The sequence below is a fragment of the Erpetoichthys calabaricus genome, chromosome 3 (genome assembly GCF_900747795.2).
Source record: "Erpetoichthys calabaricus chromosome 3, fErpCal1.3, whole genome shotgun sequence".
In the NCBI taxonomy this organism is placed as follows: domain Eukaryota; kingdom Metazoa; phylum Chordata; class Cladistia; order Polypteriformes; family Polypteridae; genus Erpetoichthys; species Erpetoichthys calabaricus.
The window spans coordinates 211,171,258-211,193,674 of NC_041396.2; the positions used below are offsets into that span (position 1 = coordinate 211,171,258).

General features: G+C 37.4%; 1 protein-coding gene across 1 annotated transcript; it reads left to right on the forward strand.

Moving 5' to 3' along the window:
* The first annotated feature begins 7,221 nt into the window (after positions 1-7,221).
* Positions 7,222-21,598, forward strand: alkal2b (ALK and LTK ligand 2b). Its single transcript, XM_028797750.2, has 6 exons — positions 7,222-7,767; positions 8,969-9,274; positions 10,574-10,627; positions 10,716-10,796; positions 11,455-11,554; positions 20,776-21,598. Exons 2-5 carry the CDS (start codon positions 9,028-9,030, stop codon positions 11,517-11,519), a joined length of 447 nt encoding a protein of 148 aa, XP_028653583.1. The 5' UTR covers positions 7,222-7,767; positions 8,969-9,027; the 3' UTR covers positions 11,520-11,554; positions 20,776-21,598.
* Positions 21,599-22,417: the final 819 nt, after the last annotated feature.

Sequence of the window (22,417 nt, forward strand, 5' to 3'; positions counted from 1 at the left end):
CACAAAGGAATTCTAAATAGGAGATTTACATGTGTGGGAACTGGGGGACACAAGCTTGGGTTAGAACTAAAATGTGTGGTCAAGGGAAGCAGGTTGATGGTGAAATCAATCACTGATTGGGACTAATATTGGATATGTTCTACAAAGTTTTAGCTCAGAAGAATAAATTTGATGGATGACTCATAACCAATTTAATCTACAGCCAGCACAAGAAGAACAGCCTGACACTCACTTTCTGAGAATGATATCATGAGCCCTGACATTCAGTGAATTTTTAAGAAATCCAAGATTAAGTTTAACTCATGAGCATTGCTAGCATTTTGACAGAACTGCTTTGTGGAGACCCTTTGATGCAGCAGGGTCACAGTTAGTGACAAGCAGAGAAATGTTAGGACCTGAGACATACATGCTGTATCATTGTCAGAAAAACACCTATTCTAAGTTTCTTCTGACAATGTTTACTAAACATTACCAAACATAATTCAAATTATGACAAAATATCAGAGATGTATAGGCCTAAAGGTGTTTCAATAGCACAAGTGTACTGAAATATTACAGTATACAGTATATGAAATATTTTAATGAATAGGGCAGCACAGTGGAGTAATAGCTAGTGCTTCTGCCTTATAGATCAGGGCCCAGTCTGTTAAACTGCCTGTGGAGAATCTGCATGTTCCCCTTCTGTCCATGTCACTTTTCTCCAGCATACTACAACCTCCCAATTCATGTTAGGTTTAATGGCATTTTTATACCAGTGTAGTTAATGTGAAGGTGAGTTGTTTGTTTGCTCGGTCACTAACTGTCATCACATTCAGGGCTGGTCTCTGCTTTGTGTATCATGATTCCAGGATAAGCTCATTGTGGCACTACTGTATAAAGAATAAGGTGGTTTCAGAGAATGACTGAATGGCCATTTTGTAATGAAGAAAAAAATCTGATTTGTTTTCAGAGGAGCAAATGACAATATTGACTATATCACCATAGCGAAACACCTGTTTTTTAAAATTGGCTTAATGGTATAATAGTAAGTTCATCTGCTTCGATCACATTCTGCATTTATGAACCTGTGTTCACTGGATATGTTTTATATCCCTCTTTCCTTGTACGTCTTGTTGACTTTATTCATCAGACATTCTAGCCCTTACACCTCTTCTTTCTTCTTGTGCTTCTTGTTGCCTTTGTTCATTGGACATTCCAGCCATGTTGCGTATACTGAATGACATTATGCCCAGGCACAGATGCCAGATGAATGGATGTCTTTATATAATTAGAGATGGACGTTTAAGTGGAAGTATGACCAGCTCTTGACTGATGTGGCTGAAATAGAAGATGTGAAATAACATTAAAACCAAAGGGTCCTGTTTCATTTGATTTGTCAAATCAGGAGAAACATCAACTGGCACAGGAGTTTAGTCATCTGCTGATGACTGGGGGATGAGAGTGGATCTCAAGAAATAAATAAAATTCCCTAAGGAGATCTCTACTCAAAGCTCAAGCCAGATATAGTTCTATGGTATAGTGCAAGAAAATAAGTGGTGCTCCTGGAGTTGGAGTTGGAGTTAGAGGAGATGGCAGCCATGGAATCTCCCAATGGAAGTAGGCTGCACAGGATATAGCCAGACCAGTCACTTTGGAGGGTCTTTTTCATTTTGGGGATTAGAGATTCAACCTGAAAGAAGCTTGCAGTTAACATCACCAAGCAAGCAGAATCAGCATTTACAGTAGGTGGCTGTGGCTGAAGAACAATGAACACTGAAATACAGTAACTCACTAAGCAGAGGGGAGAGTTGAGTAGATGTTAGGCCTGAGAAGCCAAGGGGGCTGCTGCAGGATGCTGGAGTTCATTGTTGAGTGCCACGGAGAAGCTGTGGGCTCAAATCAGTGAAATGTCTGTGAAAGGACATGCCCACCTAATGACTACAGGAAAGTTCTATCAACTCTTACCTCAAAGCTCTGTCAAGAAGCGGACTTCTAAAGATGTGATTTCTTGCCGTCAATCTCATGCAAAGTGCAAGGAACTTCCCTGTTAATGAGATGATAGCAATGAACCCATTGTATTGCAAATAATTTAAAGTGTTGTCCACATTGGCTGAATTTTCAATGAGTTACCAACTACTGGATTTTGCTGTAAATGTGAATCTAGACTGGGAATTTGCTCTGGCTCATCTGGCCAAGGACATTGCTAAAACTCAAGCCAGCGACCTTTGAGTTACAAAGTTGCAAAGGAGCCACAAATCATAGAGCAATAGGATGACCTCCTGCTCTGTAACATCAGGCTGAGCTCACTAACAGTCTCCTGATCCTATGAAATCTGTTGGATCATTATAGTTTACTAGCTGATTACCCAGTGGCTTCGCTCACTGAGTGCAAGGGAAAAAAAAAATGTAGTATTTAGATAGATAGATAGATAGATAGATAGATAGATAGATAGATAGATAGATAGATAGATAGATAGATAGATAGATAGATAGATAGATAGATAGATAGATAGATAGATAGATAATTTATTAATCCCAAGGGGAAATTCACATACTCCAGCAGCACCTTACTGATACAAAAAACAATATTAAATTAAAGATTGATAATAATGCAGGTAAAAACAGACAATAACTTTATATAATGTTAACGTTTACCCCCCCCGGGTGGAATTGAAGAGTCGCATAGTTTGGGGGAGGAACGATCTTCTCAGTCTGTCAGTGGAGCAGGACAGTGACAGCAGTCTGTCACTGAAGCTACTCTTCTGTCTAGAGATGACACTGTTTAGTGGATGCAGTGGATTTTTTATAATATAAAAAATAAAAATTTTATAAAATAGAAATCAATATAAACAACATTAACATCATTATCATATGAGAATATGAAGTAATATATAAGAAGCACATTGCATATTAATATAAATTATTAAACAGTAAACTAATTTAATAAAAGAATTTGAACAAAATATAAGACACATAAATTATTAAACAGTAAAACATTAACATTTAAGAAGTAAAGATACATTGAGTACTACTGCAGTGCTTTCGGGTATACTACGTTTTTTGTTTGCCCATTACGTTCATAAATGTATACATTTTTTGGTGTACCTACCCGAGAACATGTGACATATAACCTACTGTGGGAGAAGCATGGATTTTAAACACACGTTGAGTTTATCCGCTGGTGTCCCTCGTGGAATAACTGGTAATGTTTGACAAAAATCTCCTGCGAGTAAAACGACAGTACCTTCCATTATTTTGCTGGCATCTCTGAGATCTTGCATTGTTCGGTTCAAGAGTTCATAAGCTCTTTTATGTGCCATGGTGCACTCATCTCAAACTATTATCTTTGAATGTTGCAAGACTTTTGTCTTTCCAGAGCCCTTGCGTATGTTGCAAATTGGATATTCGTCGTGAGCGAGGTTTAATGGTAATTGCAATGCCGAATGTGCTGTACGGCCTCCATCTAATAATGTAGAAGTGATTCCCGATGACGCTACAGCCAGATCTATGTCACCATTCGCTCTCTCGGCAAGAATCAGGTTTATTAAGAATGTTTTTCCTATTCCTCTGTGGTCATACGTAATTTCCGTTTCAAACGCGAAAAGAATTTTATAAATATAGATTAACACAAATGAAAATTAAAGCTCATACGATGAGAAAGAGGCACTGGATTTCTTTTCCACTGTTCTTATTACTTGAATTTGTTAAAATAATATAATTAATATAATCAAACTGGACTATCCAATCCATGTACTAAGCAGAAGAAAGAAACCAGCCCTTGATGTTGTGCATATTCACATAACCAACACTAATAATATGCTATTTTAAAATAACCAGTTAACCTAACTTGCTTATCTTTTGGACTAATACTGCAGTACCCAGAGACAGGCCTACATGCAGACATGGGGAAAATGTTCAAACTCCTGTAGGACAGTACCTTGATGGAGGACTTGAACCCAAGCTGCTGAATTCATGAAAGTGTATTGCTATCTACTATACCATTTACTAAAATTATCAGATGAACTGAAGCAACAAAGATTATTTAAATGATCCACTGAAACATTACCAGACTTAATGTCCACATGTGTGTTGTGGTAAAGAAGAACAACCCTAAATAAAATAAGCCTTGCAAATTCCCATCAACGCATTGTATACAAAAGGAGAGAGTGGGCACAGCTGGGCACTGTGCAGCCAGAGTAGCTTGTATGGAGTCAGCCTCATTGTTTTTGTTTTGTTGTACAGAAAATAAATGTATGGTCACTTTATAGACGTCTGATATATGCATGTTCTGCACTAACACTTTAGAATATGAGCTAGCTAGGTGTATCAGTTAGTTTCTGGTATTAAGTTAAGAACCTTAACAAACAGTTTATAAGATTTGCTCTTGGCAGATTTTGAGCAGATGCGGCAAAGTCTAAGGAGGATAGACTGGGATAAGCTTTTAAGTGTGGAGATGGTAAGGAGCAGTGGAACAGGTTTAAAAATGTTTTACATATTATGCAGGACAGGTACATACCTAAATTTGGAATTAGTAGTAAAGTAAATGAAAAAAACTCTGCAGTGGGTTAATAAAGACTTGTAAAAGAAGCTCCAAAGGAAAAAAACAACTGTATAAGGTGTATAAAACTAATAACAAATGGTATTATTTATCTTGACTTTCAGAAAGCATAAGATAAGGTGCCACACAAGAGGTTGGGCATCTAACTAAAAGAAATGGGAGCTCATGGTGTGATGTGTAGATGGGTACAAAACTGGCTCAGACACAGGAAGCAGAGGGTGATGGTGTGAGGAACCTTAGCAGAATTGGCTGATGTTAAGAGTGGTGTTCCACAGGGGTCATTAATTAGATAGGAATATAAGTAACAAGTTGGTTAAGTTTGCAGATGATACTAAGCACGGTGGATTGGCAGATAATCTGGAACAATAGAATCATTACAGAGTGACTCGGAGAGCATAGAGGCTTGGGCAGATTTGCGGCAGATAAAATTTAACGTAAGTCAGTGTAAAGTATTATATGTAGCAAGTAAAATTGTTAGGTTTGAATACATAGTGGGAGGTCTGAAAATTAAAAGTACACCTTATGAGAAGGATTTAGGAGTCATCGTGGACTCTGTCAACTTCCACACAGTGTTCAGAAGCCATTAAGAAGGCAAACAGAATGTTAGGTTATATAGCACGATGTGTGGAGTACAAGTCCAGGGAGGTTATGCTCAGCCTTTATAATGCGCTGGTGAGGCTTTAGTAGCACTGAAAAAGGTCCAGAGAAGAATGACTAGGCTAATTCCAGGGCTACAGGGGAAGAATTATGAAGAAAGATTGAAAAAAGATGAGCCATTTCAGTTTAAGTAAAAGAAGATTAAGAGGAGGCATGATTGAAGTGTTTACTAATCCCTTCATAATTTTACAGTGGATCAGTACAGTCAAATGAGTTCATCGAGAACATGGAGACACAGTTAAAAAGTTGTTAAGGGTAAATTTCCCACAAACATTAGGAAAATTAAGATGTGATTAAGTGTTTAGAATTATGAAAGGAATTAGAAGAGTGGATCGAGACTATTACTTTAAAATTAGTTCATCAAAAACACAGGGGCACAGTTGGAATGGCGAAGTTTCACAGAAACATTAGGAGGTTTTTCTTCACACAGAACCATAGACTCGTGGAATAAGCTACCAAGTTGTATGGTAGACAGTAGGACTTTAGGGACTCTCAAAACTAGACATGACGTTTTTATAGAAGAATTAAGTGGATAGGAACGGCAAACTTTGTCAGACTGAATGGCCTGTTCTTATCTTGATTGTTCTAATGTTCTAAAAAAAAGGCATCCAAAAGCATCAATGACAACTTCAGAAAATGGTCTACCTACACTACACCTACTAGTAACTTACTACAGCATCACAATTCGTTAACAAAGGCTTTTTTGGCCAAAATAAGACTTGCAAAACACCACTGGCACTTTAAAATAGGGGCTACCTTGGCACATTACTTAACTACAGCCTAGTAAGACCTTACCAAATGATTGGTTAGTCTTTACTGTACTAAGACTTGCCAACTACTACTGACAACACTACAATCGGGCATTTATTAGTAGGTTACTACAAAGTTGGAAGTCCTTAACAAAGGCTTTGTTTAGCCTAAATAAGACTTGCAAAGCACTGATGGCACTTTCAAAGTTAAGATACCTTAGTGCATCACTTACTACAAGGTAACAAGAGTTTAACAAAGGATTATCAGAAGTGCAAAGTACCACTGCCAACTTAAATGGGGGCTTCCTATAGTGCATCTATAGGTTGTAGGTTACTACAACATCACTACAGCTTAACAATGACACACCAATACACATTGCATTGTAAATAAGAGCTTAGCAGGTGCGATGGATCCTCATGGCATCTAAATGTATCAGCAGGGTACTCAGCAGTGGAAGGTAAGTGTAAAACATTTAAAAAATAAATAAATAAAAAAAATAAAAACTATGTGTTAAAGAAGAATGTATTCTTTGATCTTATGGTTTAATCTCAAAACTAACAAAAAGAGAAGTGGGTACTGGTTGCCACAAAATAAAAAAATCGAAAAAGGTTGAGTACCATTTTATTTCATTAGAGACACGGAGGAGTGCTGGGCTGAATCGGCGCCTGTGCGCGGTGGACTCGTCTGCGTCCGAGGGGCTGAAGCAGCCGGGCGGGGCAGACAACGGCTTAAAAATGTTTTTAAATGTATATGGAAAAAAATCAGTTGGAAAGGCTAAAGCATGGACTTCAGGCTTTCTAGCTTTACTTAGAGGGAGTGGCGACGAGCAGTTAGTACAAACAAACGCTGAGCAGGTCATGCACGACTTTCCTGTTTGCTTTTTCTTTCTAATGATGGCAAGTGTAGAACCGTCTTTCAAACATATATATCTTTTCTTTTTTTTAAATTTGCACTTTTTTTTCAAATGGCCAATCTGCTGGTACTTACCATAATTGCGTATAATTAAATTCGCTATTCTGATTTCCAGTCATTGCTTTGAAATCTAAAGTGAAACGCGAAGTTCATATCGATCGAGGCATCCTCGGCAGGAAAATTAGGAGATAACGACCATTTAACCTGCATGCTCTCTTAATGTTCATGTCGAACACCAGGCATTCCCGTTTAAGGAAATAAGCAAAGTTCCTGGTAGACACGCATCTTTCCCATCTGTAAAGACTGACGAGAGGAATAGAGGGAGACAGAGAGAGAGTGTGAGAGAGGAGGTGGTGGGTGGGAGAAAATACAAAGTGGGGAGGGCGGGGGGGCGCAACTCTACTTAACACGGAAAGGTCTGATGATCGGGAAAATAAAATGAATTTCTCAGACAGGGATGTAAACGCGTTTCTAATTAAAGACACGCCGGGCTAAACCACAAGGGGACTGCTCATTACGTCGGCAGGAGAGAATAAAAAGTCAGCGAGACCCAACCGAAAAACGGGAGAGAAACTTCAGGAGCCACACACACGTTCGCCAAAGCGGGGGTGAAGGCAGAAGAAATAAGTTGTCAAGAGGACTTTTATTATTTTCCACCCACTTTGAAGTCGATAAAGTCAGCCTGGGCTGCCACATGCATCTCATAAAGATATATAAGAACCTCCTGCTGCGGGGCTGACATGGTGCAGTTGTACAAGGACTGGGAATACCTGAGCCTACGGCTCCGTTGAGCACTGCGCTGTAATCCCAAGGGTTGAAGCGGATCCTCGGAGTGATCATTTGGAAGAACAAGTGGGATCGTACAGCATACAACAGGGAATAGAAGCATCGGAAACCAAAGGGGAATAAAAGGTAACACTTAATATTTTCAAGGCACTACATATGCATAGCTAAAGTTCCTTGGTGATTTCATACTTCTTTAAAATAACCGGACAAGTGGCAAGCAGAACTCCTTGTAAAAAAATTCAAATCACCTGTAACACTGTACAATTTTAAGATAAATCAACACAAACGAAGATCAGATCATAGCTTAAATATTAACCGTTTAAAGTACAATAAACATGTCAGAGCGGAGAAATGTTTATTTGCGGAGGACTGAACAAACTTCAGCTAGGACAAGTGTAAATTAAGATGAGATAGGACTTGAACTGTTGTTTGATTTATACAGCTACAGTGCCGTGTTGTACGTTATAATACCATAACATGACACCATTCTTTGAATCATTTAATCCAGACCAGGGTCGCGGGAAACGGGAGCCCGTCCCTGCAGATCCGAGGACAAGACAGGAACTAACCGTATACGAAGGCAAGTCATTGATAGGGCTCACACTCCCGTTCGGGATCTGTGTGGAATCAACAGTAAAACTAAAATGCAGGTTTTGGACAATGGGAAGAACCGCTTCGAAAAACCTGTCAAGAACAAGGAGGGAAGGTTCAAACTTCACACAAGCAGCTGGATAATAGCACACCGTGGGTTGGATCCGAGAAGCACGGTGCCGACCCATATAAGACAGTGGCGCAAAATTATTTAAATTAAAAAAAGGGTGTTAAATTCAGGGGACTACTTTAAAAAAATTAGTGAATGCAACGGTTGAATGGAAGATCTAATGCGCCCCGGATCGCGAGAGTGCTTCAGGGCTGGCTTTTGGTACTGCATAAAGTAGGCACTTTAAAGCAGCCAAATTGCTAATCGGTGACCCGGTAGGGTGGTAGTACAGTGGCTAGCCCCTCTACCAGGGAGCAGCGTTCGATTTCCATTTAGACACCTTGCGGCGGTCTGTAAATTGTCCGTGCGCTGGTACGGGAAAAGGACGTTCCCTTAAGCTGGTGCAATTCAGATGACGAAGGAAAAACAAAGTAAATGCGGTGGAAACTTCATAAAACTCCACGCTGTCTTCTAGGCAGCGCTCGATAAGGTTATTCAGAATGAAATCACCGCTACGCCTGGATGCGTAACCTACCGGTGACACATGTTGCCATACTGGCCTCCACTTTTTAATCGCGGTGGTGTGTGTGTGTGTGTTTCAAATATCTCATTACTTGTGTCTTCCAGGGGAAGCTGAAGGCAGAGCCCAAGGCGAGGAGTGTCGTTTGCTTGGATTGCTTGGAGCGATGAGCAGACCGAAGTCTCCTTTCATTCTGGGACTGGTTTTGATAATTTGCACGGCGGGACATTGCAGAGAGACCACTTGGCCGATGGAACATAAACTGTTGAACTTGATCATGAATAGTGTGAGCCAGGTGAAGAGTACCCCTACACAAGACGGCACTAGCGCTGGACCCTTTTTGAAAAGTCAGACTTTTACTGTTCCATCTAAGGATTTACCAGAAAACAAGTCCTTCACAGATCGGAAAGTTGGTAAGCCTTCATTGTTACAGCCTCAGCCAAGTAAAACGTGTATTCATATTTGCAAGTGACTAGAAGTCATCGCCTTTATCCATCATGCACTAATGTGACTTTTTGAGTTACTTAATGATGTAAAAACTCGCTTTCAACTTGGAGATGACAGGCTTTATGCCAAACTCCACAACAGGTAACCCTACACTTCTGTAAAATGAGTTCTGTTCACATGTATAACCACGTAAGTGAAAACTCAGTTGGCAGATGTTTAACCTCAACTGGCAACTAAGGAACAACTCCTCCAGGCTAATTTCACAAAATCAATCAGCAGTAAATTAACAAGGCACCATTTAAGGATTGGCATGCATAAAGAATAATTAAATTATTTTAGCACATCACGGCTGTTTACAATTCTTAAGTGTTCATTTTGAAAATCACACAATATAAATGATTGATAAACTCTTAACCCCATTTTTTTCTGATGACCTTATTCTCCACCAGCCCAAAGATGTGCAGGTGAGATTAACTGGCAGGTCCAAAGAGGCATGGTGGGAGTGATGGGTAGATATGTACAAAACAAAGTATCAGTGGGCTCCATGTGGGTTTAGTTCTTGCCTTGCACCTGATATTGCAGAGACAGACAGCAGACCCCCACCACAAACACAATCCAAAACCGGATGAAGATGTTGAAAAAATGGTTTATGGATGGATAGATAGAAAGATGAAAGAGCTGTCAATTGTTTCTTATAATGGGTGTCATCAGTTTTTAATCATATGACATTTTGTTTGATTTAGATGTGAAAAGTTTAAACAAAACAGTGCTTCATTTAGTAACCTTTGTATAAATTTGAAGTATTGCTGCTTATTTCACATGTGCAGAATAATTTGCCATCTATGAAAGTGATGTCCATGGACAATTTTCTTTTGTATTTTCAAAAACACTCATAAGCCGCACTAAATAGCAAAATACACAAACTGTAGTTATTTTACAGTATTGGCTCCAGCAGACCCCCGTGACCCTGTAGTTAGAATATAGTGGGTTGGATAATGGATGGATGGATTATTTTACAGTGTAACTGTTGCATTATTATAAAATTGTGCACTCTTACATGAAATGACTTATTTAGTTTGTTTAAAGGAGTCTCATTGTTCAGGTATGTTAATGTTGTAAGGTTTGACACATTATTTTTGCATTTTAGCTGTAAATTTGAGCAAACACTCTCAGTTTGTAAGGCATTATATAGTAATAATTAGACATTATACCATAGTCTGTCCATCTATATAGCTAATGGCATAACGTTTGCTTTTTTATCACAGAAATATTTCCTAGAGATCTGAGATCAAAAGACAAGTTTTTAAAACATTTGACAGGTAAGAGTATTTAAAATTTCATCAACAAAATACATTCTTGTTTTTGGTGCCATGATTATTTATAGATATTTTAATTTTTCCCTTTCAGGTCCTCTTTACTTTAGTCCAAAGTGCAGTAAACAGTTTCACAGGATTTATCACAATACAAGGGACTGCAATATGCCAGCATGTAAGTGCCACTTCCACGTACTGAAAAATAAAATAAAATAGAAATGTCTTATAATGCAAGAATGTTGTTTGACTAAAGTTTAAAGCAGGCACACATTTATTAAACTGATGTACTGTATACAAAACCCGTAATCCATTTTTGACAATGATGCTATTAAAAAGTGTAAAAATAGATTTGTTTTAAAAACACTAATTAATAAAATGATTGTATGAAATCCTGATAACAAAATTTGGCTTAGTGTTGTCACTGATTGCTGGCCGAATGCTGATTCCTTTATCCTTGATGACAAATCCCTCCAATATATTTGTGTAGGACAATATAAAAACACGCTGTGTGCATTGGTATTTCAGTCAGTTCTTTCCTTAGAATTATTGACGGTGTGTTTGCTCTATTATGCCATTATAAAACTGCTTTTAACATGACACCATGGTCATACTGATACAAATAAGCAGTTCTGGTCTTAAGTTAAAAGTTTAAATTCAGAAGTGCAACTTTAAGAAAAGATCTAGAGCACTAAGCCTGCATGCAGTGAAGAGTGCTATTCAAAACCAGTGACTTGAATTAAATTGAACTTCTGTTCTGCAATGTTACATGAGAATACGTTTGTTGTTCTGTTTACCCACGACTTGTATTACAACAGTTTTCTCTTGTGTGACAGATTACAAAAGGTGTGCCAGACTTCTTACAAGATTAGCAGTCAGCCCAATGTGCATGGATGGGTAGCTTTACAAAGAAAATAAAAAAAGAATAAATCTAAGGTAAGCATTTTCAGAATTGACAATAGAATGACATACTGTTGAGAAGTTACATGTGGTGCAGCTGACCAAAAAGTTTTGGAAACCAGCAAGGAGTCTTTTCTGTGAAGGAAAAGTTCAAGTTAAGAGCATGCATAAAGTGGCACATTGACACCATGAACTCATTTTCTTAGTGTTAACATCTCCTTCACTTAGTTTGATGTGTATCTGAAATAATCAATGTTGGAAGCTGAGGTTAATGCAATATATGAATGGATAAGGATTTTTATTGCATACAGCAGTAGTGATTAGAATCAGCAAGAGTGAAAGGGAAGGCCTACAGGACGGTAGAGAGACCGGCTATGTTATACGGGTTGGAGACGGTGACACTGACCAGAAAGCAGAAGACAGAACTGGAGGTAGCAGACTTAAAGATGTTAAGATTTTTACTGGATGTGACGAGGTTGAACAGGATTAGAAATGAGGACATTAGAGGGTCAGCTCAAGTTGGACAGTTGGGAGACAAAGTCAGAGAGGTGAGATTGCGTTGGTTTGGACATGTGCAGAGGAGAGATGCTGAGTATATTGGGAGAAGGATGCTAAGGATAGAGCTGCCAGGGAAGAGGGAAAGAGGAAGGCCTAAGCGAAGGTTTATGGATGTGGTGAGAGAGGACATGCAGGTGATGGGTGTAACAGAGCAAGATACAGAGAACAGAAAGATATGGAAGAAGATGATCCACTGTGGTAAACCCCTAATGGGAGCAGCCGAAAGAAGAAGAAGAAATCAGCTGTAGTGATTAGCAGCACTGAAGTTTGCAAGTTCTCTCCTTGTTCACAATGTGTGTTATGTCCTGCTGTTATCGGATTTACAAAGCGAATGATGATATTATTGCAGTACCTATGTGTACTTTCAATAATGCAGAAAACAACAAGGGGATGTAGGGAGGTCGTTGCCTATTGTATCACTCACAGAACAGAAATAATCTGGCAATCGGAGCTGGACAGTTTGACATCTGTGGCGGAGCGATGGGCGCTGAGCAGGTTCCTGTCAATCATGGAGAATCCACTGAACAGTATCATCTCCAGACAGAGGAGCAGCTTCAGAGACAGACTGCTGTCACTGTCCTGCTCCACTGACAGACTGAGGAGATTGTTCCTCCCCCACAATAAGCGACTCTCTAATTCCACCGGGGGGGGTGAACGGTAACATTATACAATTTGAATGTTATACCTGCCTTGCACTTTCCACCTTGCACTTTTTAACTTGCACTGTGTTTTTATTACTCTTTAATTAATATTGTTTTTATCAGTATGCTGCTGCTGGAGTATGTGAGTTGAATTTCCCCTTGGGGATTAATAAAGTGCGGCACGGTGGCGCAGTGGGTAGCGCTGCTGCCTCGCAGTTGTGAGACCTGGGGACCTGGGTTCGCTTCCCGGGTCCTCCCTGCGTGGAGTTTGCATGTTCTCCCCGTGTCTGCGTGGGTTTCCTCCGGGCGCTCCGGTTTCCTCCCACAGTCCAAAGACATGCTGGTTAGGTGGATTGGCGATTCTAAATTGGCCCTAGTGTGTGCTTGGTGTGTGGATGTGTTTGTGTGTGTCCTGCGGTGGGTTGGCACCCTGCCCGGGATTGGTTCCTGCCTTGTGCCCTGTGTTGGCTGGGATTGGCTCCAGCAGACCCCCGTGACCCTGTGTTCGGATTCAGCGGGTTGGAAAATGGATGGATGGATGGATTAATAAAGTATCTATCTAATCGGATAACTCCTGTAACTAACACACAAGTAAGTATAGCTGCCCAAGGGCACACATTATGACTCACTCTTAAGACATTTTAGAATCCAAGTTGTGTCATTACATCATTCCCACGAACTTCTAAGGGACGTACAGATTACATTATCTAGTGACTGTGTTTATTTTAAATTAAATTGTAGTTATTGTTATAGCAAAACCATCAAATGTACACTGCTGTATGAAAACATAAAACAGTCCAATCAAAAATAGAATCAATGTGACATATCAAAGAAAGAATTAAGATACATTAATCACAACCAGCACTCCAAAGTCCACCCTTAACTCTGTATGGAAAGATACTTGATAACAGACAGCGCATTATATTATAGTTCAACACATTAATTAAAGCACCCGAAGTTAAACAAAAATTTTGGCAGGAGCAAAGCAGATTAATTTTAGAATAACATTGATAAATCCGTGCCAAATTCTGGAAAATCTCTGTACTGTTCCACGCAATGTAAATAGAATTTTTTTTTTAGTTTTATAGTAGAATTACGGAGGGTGCACTAAAAGTCTTCTAGTTGGGCAAAATCAGGCTGTGCTAACAGTGTAGTATAGCAAATCAATGTGTATATCCCTAGCTAGTTTAATCTTAACTGATGTTAACTCTGAACATTGTGAATGGATTAGAATAAATGTTAATCCAATACTCTCTGATAGATGAGCAAATGTCTTCCCTCAAAATGATCCTAATTTAGGATAGTCCCAAAACATATGGCATAGACAGGCCACGGTTACATGGTGTCACTCACAATTAGGGTCCATTCCCTGATATATTTTAGATGATTTTAATCTAGACTATTGTGTATAATGTACTATTTGAAGGCAGATTAAACCATGTTTTGCACAGATTGATGGAGAATATACTTTATGAGCAACGGAATTCCCTACCCTGAATGAGATATTAATAGAGATTTCCTTTTCCCAGCATTGCCTAAGACTGTCTAGTGTTGAACACTGTGACATTAATGAGTAACATCTGTAAATACTGCCAATATTCTCCCCATTTAAGAATTTCCCCTTGGGATTATTAAAGTATCTATCTATCTATCTATCTATCTATCTATCTATCTATCTATCTATCTATCTATCTATCTATCTATCTATCTATCTATCTATCTATCTATCTATCTATCTATCTATCTATAACATATTCCAGAGTAGATAGTGTTGAAAGATTAGTGAAGATGGGAAGGTTTCTTATAACAAAGATGCTGACTAGTAAATGAAAACAGCATGTGAAAGAATTTACTTGACTGGTCATTTTAAATTTGTTTGTTTTGAGTGAGTGGCTGTGGGTTTGTGTACTAGTGCTACATCCAGGATTAGTTTATTATGAATTATGTTAAGTACACATTGCATATATAGTAAATGCCATTCTTTTCACAATGATTTTGTACATAAAAATTAAATATACCTTATTTGTCCACCTTAGTAGTATTGGGCATGAGGCAGCTAGCAGCTTGGACAAAATGCCAGTCCATCAAAGAGCTCGCTAACTTTAATTCACTTCTAGCTAACCACACATTCATACACACACACATGCACCTTACTTATAAAAGGAATTTATTCATTTTCCAAACGTGCTTATTTAAATCTGGGTTTGCATGAGCTAGAACTCATCTGAGCAGGATTGAGCCTATTGTAAGATCTAATTCTGGATGGCCGCCAGCCTAAATTATTCAAGTGTAACTTTAACTCTAAAATAATATTCTCAAGCCCACATAATCCAAATCAGGGTTACAGGAACTGGAGAATATTTCTGAAGATTAGGTTGCAAGGCAGGAATTAGCCCAGACCATCACAGGATGCACTCCTACAGGGCCAATTGGTCTGATATACATCTTTGGGGATATGAAAGAAAACCTGGAGGACAAATCTTACAGATGCAGGGAAAACATGTCAAGTCCATATGGGCCATCTCGGGACTCAGGATTCGAACCCAGGACAATAGTTCCATGAGGCATAATTACTAACTTCTACTCCACTCTCATTACAATTGTGAATATTTTGAGATGTTAAAAACGTAGGACAATTAATGAAAACTCCTTCCATGTGAAAAGTTCTACTGATATATACATGTGCTTATAACATACACCAGTGATTCTTAAACTGTGTTCTGGAAAACCTTAGCACTTCTGTGGGCCGTCAGTCATAATGCCTTGTATTAACTGGAGCTACTGGAAAAATTAGCAGAGATCAACGGATAGGTAGAATTTGACACACCATATATTGCATCTCTTGCCACATTGATCTGAGGTCATGCCAAAAGTCGAGGTCCTGCTGTCTGCAATGACAGTTACTGAATGTCTTTATTGTTTGATGCATGCAGTGTTGTATTTGATACTTTGCATCTAGTTGTGCACATTAACGGACCTAATTGTATTAATTTTTGTAAAGTTATTATTTATTTATTTTTATTTATTTCTAGGATGATTTCTAGGATATATATATATTCAATTGTTATTGCATGCATCACTTTGTGAAGATCTGAGAGCAAAAATAATTATATTTCTATCAAACAAAAAAAACTGTGACCTTGTGCTGTTCTTCAAAGAAACAAATTGAAACCTGAAGTTATGTTACCTTACAGACATACTTCGGCTTTTATAAACCTTTAAGCTTTTAACTTCAGGAAACATGGTCTAATTCACATATTGATTGTTACACATTTTAAAGTATTGATCTATTTTTGACATTGTTGAATAACATAAACAGTTGATCACAAAAAAAGACAATTGACAGTTCTAAAAAAAATAGAAGGCCGAAGGAAAAAAAATTTAAACGGATACAAAGAATTGATGATAAGTTCTTTGATAACTTCAAAATGTAACTGTACTTCGAAGAAATGAAGATTACTATTTTAACCAACTAAAATTTATTGTTATTAATCATTTATAAAAAGTTGTTAGTTAAATTTCAAGACTATTTTCCTGATAGCCAGGACTCGAGAGAAGGGCTTGTTTGTGGATTCTGGATTCAATTTAACTAGAATGAACAAGTAACAAATAATCTAGAAACAAATAAAAAAAATATACTGGATGAATTTTTCTTGGATATTATTAAAAAAATTGAAAACTAGTTTACATCTTGATAGGTAAAAAAAAAATAAGCTTTTAAAACCCCTGCTGCAGTTTGCTTTTACACACATCTGTGAAAGTAGATTTTCAACTGTCATTACAACAAAAACAACTTATCAAAACAGGCTGAAGACTGTATGACCCCTTCACGTCACAAAGGCTATCTTTAATAAACGTTTCACCATACATTGATGATTTGAGTCATACAATACCAGCACATCCTTTTCATTTACATTCACATTTAATGCCTGAAGCAGTTTTTTTATTGTCTCATCTTCTTCGTAAAAACATATCGTATAAGCATATATTTATACATATTTTTCTTGATTAAAATATTTTTCACGTAACTGATTATTTTGTAGTTTCCTTTCTTTTTTTAATTTTCATAGAGCTCCCACAGATCAAAATATTCGTATAAGACTATGCAATCCTAAAAAGTTTAAGAAACACAGATAGACACCATGCTTATTTTTATTAACCATTTAATAATTTCTGGCTTTTTGTGACCCAGTGGACAACAGCTTTTCAGGATTCTTATTTACTACAAAAAGTGTTAGCCAGTTCTGTATCTTCTATAAGGGTTCAATGACTTTTACCTGCGACTCTTCCAAGCATTGCTTCTTTATTGACACAGAACTCTTAAGATGTGAGCAAGATATATTATTTTAGGGTCAAGTGCTTGATCCAAAATCAACCGCCTTTCCTTCTTGCATCCACTGTGTTAAGTTCAATCTTCTCTAGGACTGTAGCTCAGAATCATGGGATTTTGTAGCTTTCATGGTGGTCCAGTTTTCACAGTCATATATTGATAACAAGATTGAAAACCACTTATTTATTCCTGTTGTTTCTTTTAATGTAACTAATGAAAGTTTTAAACAAACCACAAGTCCAATTATTACTTTTTCACTTACCCATTGTTTATTATTTACCTATTCATAGGATAGTATAGTTCTTTGCTTGTTTTGCACTTGTCTTGTGTTTATGTACAGTATATGTTGTCCTAGGGAATGTTATTTTGTGCCACTGTATTCTGCAGTACTACATATGGGTGGTAAGACAATAAAACCACTTGACTTGACTTAATGCTAAGAGTTAATGTCTGTCCTATAAAGCTTAATAAAGTTTAGGACACTTTAGAAGTCATACAGTAGTTTCATATACTTTCAACACTTGTCACTGTGTGCCTGCCCAATACGGAAAATACTAAATACTTCAATAATTTGATCTATTGAGCCATCCATTCATTTACAACTCTGCTCAATCCATTTTGGGATGTTAGGCTAGAGAGCTCAATCCAGCAGCACTAGGCACAAGGCAGGAACCAACCCCATGCAAGCCAGCAGTAAATTTATTCTCCTTGTTATAGAATAACATTTATCTATCCATGCAAACCCAAGTATTCAACAAAAAATTTCCCACAATTTATCACTGTTCAAAAATATCATAATTTTCAAAGACAAATATGTCTCCATATGTTTTGTTTAGTGGACACAATACATAGGGTTTGCATCAAGGCATTTAAGCTGTATTTTTATCCCAGGCCTGAGTATTTTAAAGTATTATATTTAATAGTTTTAGAGTGAAACTTAACACTTAAGTGAAGGTTAGCACTGCCGCCTGACAGATCCAGTGTCCTGTGTTTGAATTTGAGGATCTGTGTTGGATTTCATCCCACATTCCAGAGATAAGATATTGATAAGATAAAAAAGTTTATTGTCATTATAATACATACAACGAAAATTCATATGGCAACAGGCCTTTAATGGAATAATAAAATACACCATACAATATACAACACAAAAGACACACTATCCAAGTACTAAATACAAACTACATGCATATAAAGTATTAAAACAGTAAAATACAAATAACCTGAGACAGCTAAAATAATAATACTCTGTGATCTATTTCACTACTGTTACTATAACATGCTCATTAATCAATAACTGGGTGATGATGTGTGAGGCAGTTTCAAAGCTTCAAAACAGTATAGTGGGAGTGACGGAAAGCTAAAGATCTTAAAAAGAAGCTCTTCTGTAATCTATTTGTGTGAGTATGGATTGTCCTATAGTGCTTGCCAGATAGTAAAACAGCAAACACACAGTGTGCAGGGTGAGTTGGGTCTCTAGCAACACTACTAACCTTATATAGCCAGCAAGTGTAAACAACATCCAGGCTCAAGAGTTCAGTCTCAATAACTGCCTGGACTGCCTTCTCCCTATGATGTAAATCTATTTGATTGGCTAGACTCCCAGGAATCTACAACATTATTCCCTTTATACCTCCTTTCCATGTATATAGAGAACAAAATGTTTAGTTTTCCTGGATTTCCTGAAGTCTATTATGATTCCTTTAGTTTTATGGGTATTAAGAGCCACATTATAATATCTATCTATCTATCTATCTATCTATCTATCTATCTATCTATCTATCTATCTATCTATCTATCTATCTATCTATCTATCTATCTATCTATCTATCTATCTATCTATCTATCTATCTATCTATCTATCTATCTATCTATAAAAAGGGAGGAGAAAAGAAGGCTGAGGATAAACACATGTAGCATTCCATTACTGAGGATTGTATGGTTGTTTTAATATGTATTTATCTGATTTGGGGTTTTTATATCTGGAGATTTTATTGCTGACCTTAGTTTTCACTTTATTATTATTATTTTACTTAAGGGTATTGATTTTTTTGATTATTGTCATATTTTTTCTTATTTACTTGATGCCATTTTGGTTGTGTGTCATCATGCTCCCATTGTCGTTTTTATGAGACTTGGGTCAGTCACATCATTTTTATTTCTGGTATAAATATGGCAATATGTAGCATGTTCAGTTATGTTGAATGGATATCGCAAACAATATAATTCTTAGTTTTGGTTGGCTTCTGTACCAAGTACAGGTTAGGTTAGCTTGCTAGGTTATATAGCATGATAGGTTGAGTACAAGTCCAAGGAGGTTATTCTCAGGCTTTTTAACACACTGGTGAGGCCTCATCTTGAGCACTGTGTGTAGTTTTGGTCTCTAGGCTACTAAAAGAACATATCCGTGCTAGAAAAGGCCCAAAGAAGAACGACTAAGCTGATTCCAGGGCTGAAGGTCTTGAAATATGAAGAAAGATTAGAAGAGCTGTTTTAGTTTAAGCAAAAGAAGATTAAGAGGTGATTAAGTGTTTAAAATTATGAAGGGAATTAGAAAAGTAGATCAAGACTGTTACTTTAAAATGAGTTCTTCAAGAGCACAGGGACACAGTTGGAATGGGTAAATTTCACAGAAACATTAGGAGGTTTTTCTTTACACAGAGAACCATAGACACATGGAATAAGCTACCAAGTAGTGTTGTAGACAGCAAAACTTAAGGTACTTTCAAAACTCGACTTGATGTTATTTTGGAAGAATAAGTGGATAGGACTGGCGAGCTTTGTTGGGCTGAAAAGCCTGTTCTCATCTAGGTTGTTCTACTGTTCTAAACGTAGACCCCGGTGTTAGGTTTGTTTGGCTCTGAATTTGGTTTTGTCTCTTGATCTACGTCTTTGCCTTTTTCCTTTGGCTTTATTGATTTCATTTTGTTGACTTCTTGGCTTTGACTTTTGGTTCATTCCTGACCAAGTTTTTTTGGCTCATATGTCATCTCCAGCATTTCATTTAATCCTTACCAAGGATTAAGGTGGAGGAAGTGTAGCCTCCAGCCCTGATATTCTGGGGTTTGTTGGTTAAGAAGTCCATAGTGCAAGTGCAGAGTGAAGTCCCTAGGCCCATACCAGTTGATGAGTTTAGTGGGCATTATTGTATTAAAAGCAGAAGTGAAATCTACAAAAAGCATCCTCAGATATGCATTTTGATTCTATAGATATGTCAGAGTTATGTGGTTTGCAATCGAAAGAGCATTCTTTGTGCGTCTGTTTGCCTGGTAAACTGGTGTTGATCAAGATTTGTAGTGGGGGTATGATGGTTTTGATGTATAACAATATGAATATCTCAAAGCACTTCACAATTATCGGTGTCAAAGCCACTGGACAATAATCTTTCGAGCATCTCACTGCTAACAAAGATGGGCATGTTAGGTTAATTGTTTCCTGCACTGGCCCTGATCCAGCAAGATAGACCCCACCTTTCCATGATCCCATAATTGGATTGTGCAATTTTGAAAAGGAATGGAAGTTTGGGGTTCCTTACATTTTTTAAATATAATATTTAACAGGCAATAGCACTGTAAAGAAAGAAAAGAGTGTGAAAAAATTGTAAGAGATCTGATCCTCTGAAAAGTATTAATAAAAAGATGTTTAAAATGAATTCATGCATAAATAATAAATAAAGAGGAGATATGACAGGAGAAAGTATTAAATATTCTAATCTTTTTCTTCCGCAGATTGCACTGAAATAACAAGATCCCATGAACCAAGAAAAAGTGCCTTGGAATCCAACAGGGAAACATACCAACTTTTGTATCATGATCCATTGTGAACAAAGATTTATTTTTGCAAACTGATGGAATATTTCCATAGATTTCTCCAGACATGTTTTTGTATGTTGTTTACAGACCTGCAGCAATTCTGTAATGAACCTCATAGTACCATGAAACTGATAAATGAAGAAAGAACACTGTTTTTCAGTGTTATCTTGCCAAACTAAAGTAAATGAACCTTGTGTGCATGGATTTTTTTAATTCATCAACACAATGTTGGAAAGACACTTGTATATCATCTGACATGCCATTTTGAACATATTCAAGGAGGCATTGCATAAATCATCTTCACAGCACTGGTTATTACTTGTCTCATTTTCAAGAAATCATCCATCACAGCAAATGTATTAAGTTCAAATGGGGTCATATTGCATCCCATGTTGAAAATATGAACTGCATGACAATTTTCTTGCCTTTTACACTCTGCAAGGCATTATGCTGTAAGCAGAGGTGATCTGCTTTATAAGTTGCTGATTATAGTTTACATTCTGTAAAAGATGAACAGCGTATTTTTCTGAATATCAGTAGAATATATGTACCGTATATTCGAGCTTATGTCTTCAGTCTTACTGTAAATTAATGTAATAAACATTCCTGCTAAAATGTGCAATATGTACATACTGTAAATAACAGATATCAATTATAAATAATTGTGTTTGGTATATGATAAATGATGTGATGAGGTATATGTATATAAATATATTTAAATAAAATCAGAAGCTGATGAAACAGAGAAACTCTTACTGTTTCCAGTAATTTTACTCACATTTATAATACTAAATAAGGATGAATTAACACATCATTGTTCACTGCCCAAGATCCTACCCTGAACTGAATTTTGGAGAGTTTAAGAATGCTGTGTTACTGTTCATTTATGGCATGAAGATGCACTGGTGACAGACAATTCTAAGTTTCTAGGTTAGACTTCTAATGGTGCCAGACAATTCTAAGTTTCTAGGTTAGACTCTAACCCAGGTACAATCTGTGTGGGGTCTGCATGCCCTTGTTGTGTCCGCATGGGTGTAGACATGCACATCAGATTAAATGATGTATCTCAGTTTGGTCCTTAACGGGTTAATGTGGGTCCCATATTTGACTTGTAGATAGATAGATAGATAGATAGATAGATAGATAGATAGATAGATAGATAGATAGATAGATACTTTATTAATCCCAATGGGAAATTCACATTCTTCAGCAGCAGCATACTGATACAATAAATAATATTAAAGAATGATAATAATGCAGGTGAAAAACAGACAATAACTATGTATAATGTTAACGTTTACCCCCCCGGATGGAATTAAACAGTCGCATAGTTTGGGGGAGGAACGATCTCCTCAATCTGTCAGTGGAGCAGGACAGTGACAGCAGTCTGTCGCTGAAGCTGCTCTTCTGTCTGGAGATGATACTATTAAGTGGATGCAGTGGATTCTCCATAATTGATAGGAGCCTGCTGAGCGCCCTTCGCTCTGCCACAGATGTTAAACTGTCCAGCTCCATGCCAACAATAGAGCCTGCCTTCCTCACTAGTTTGTCCAGACGT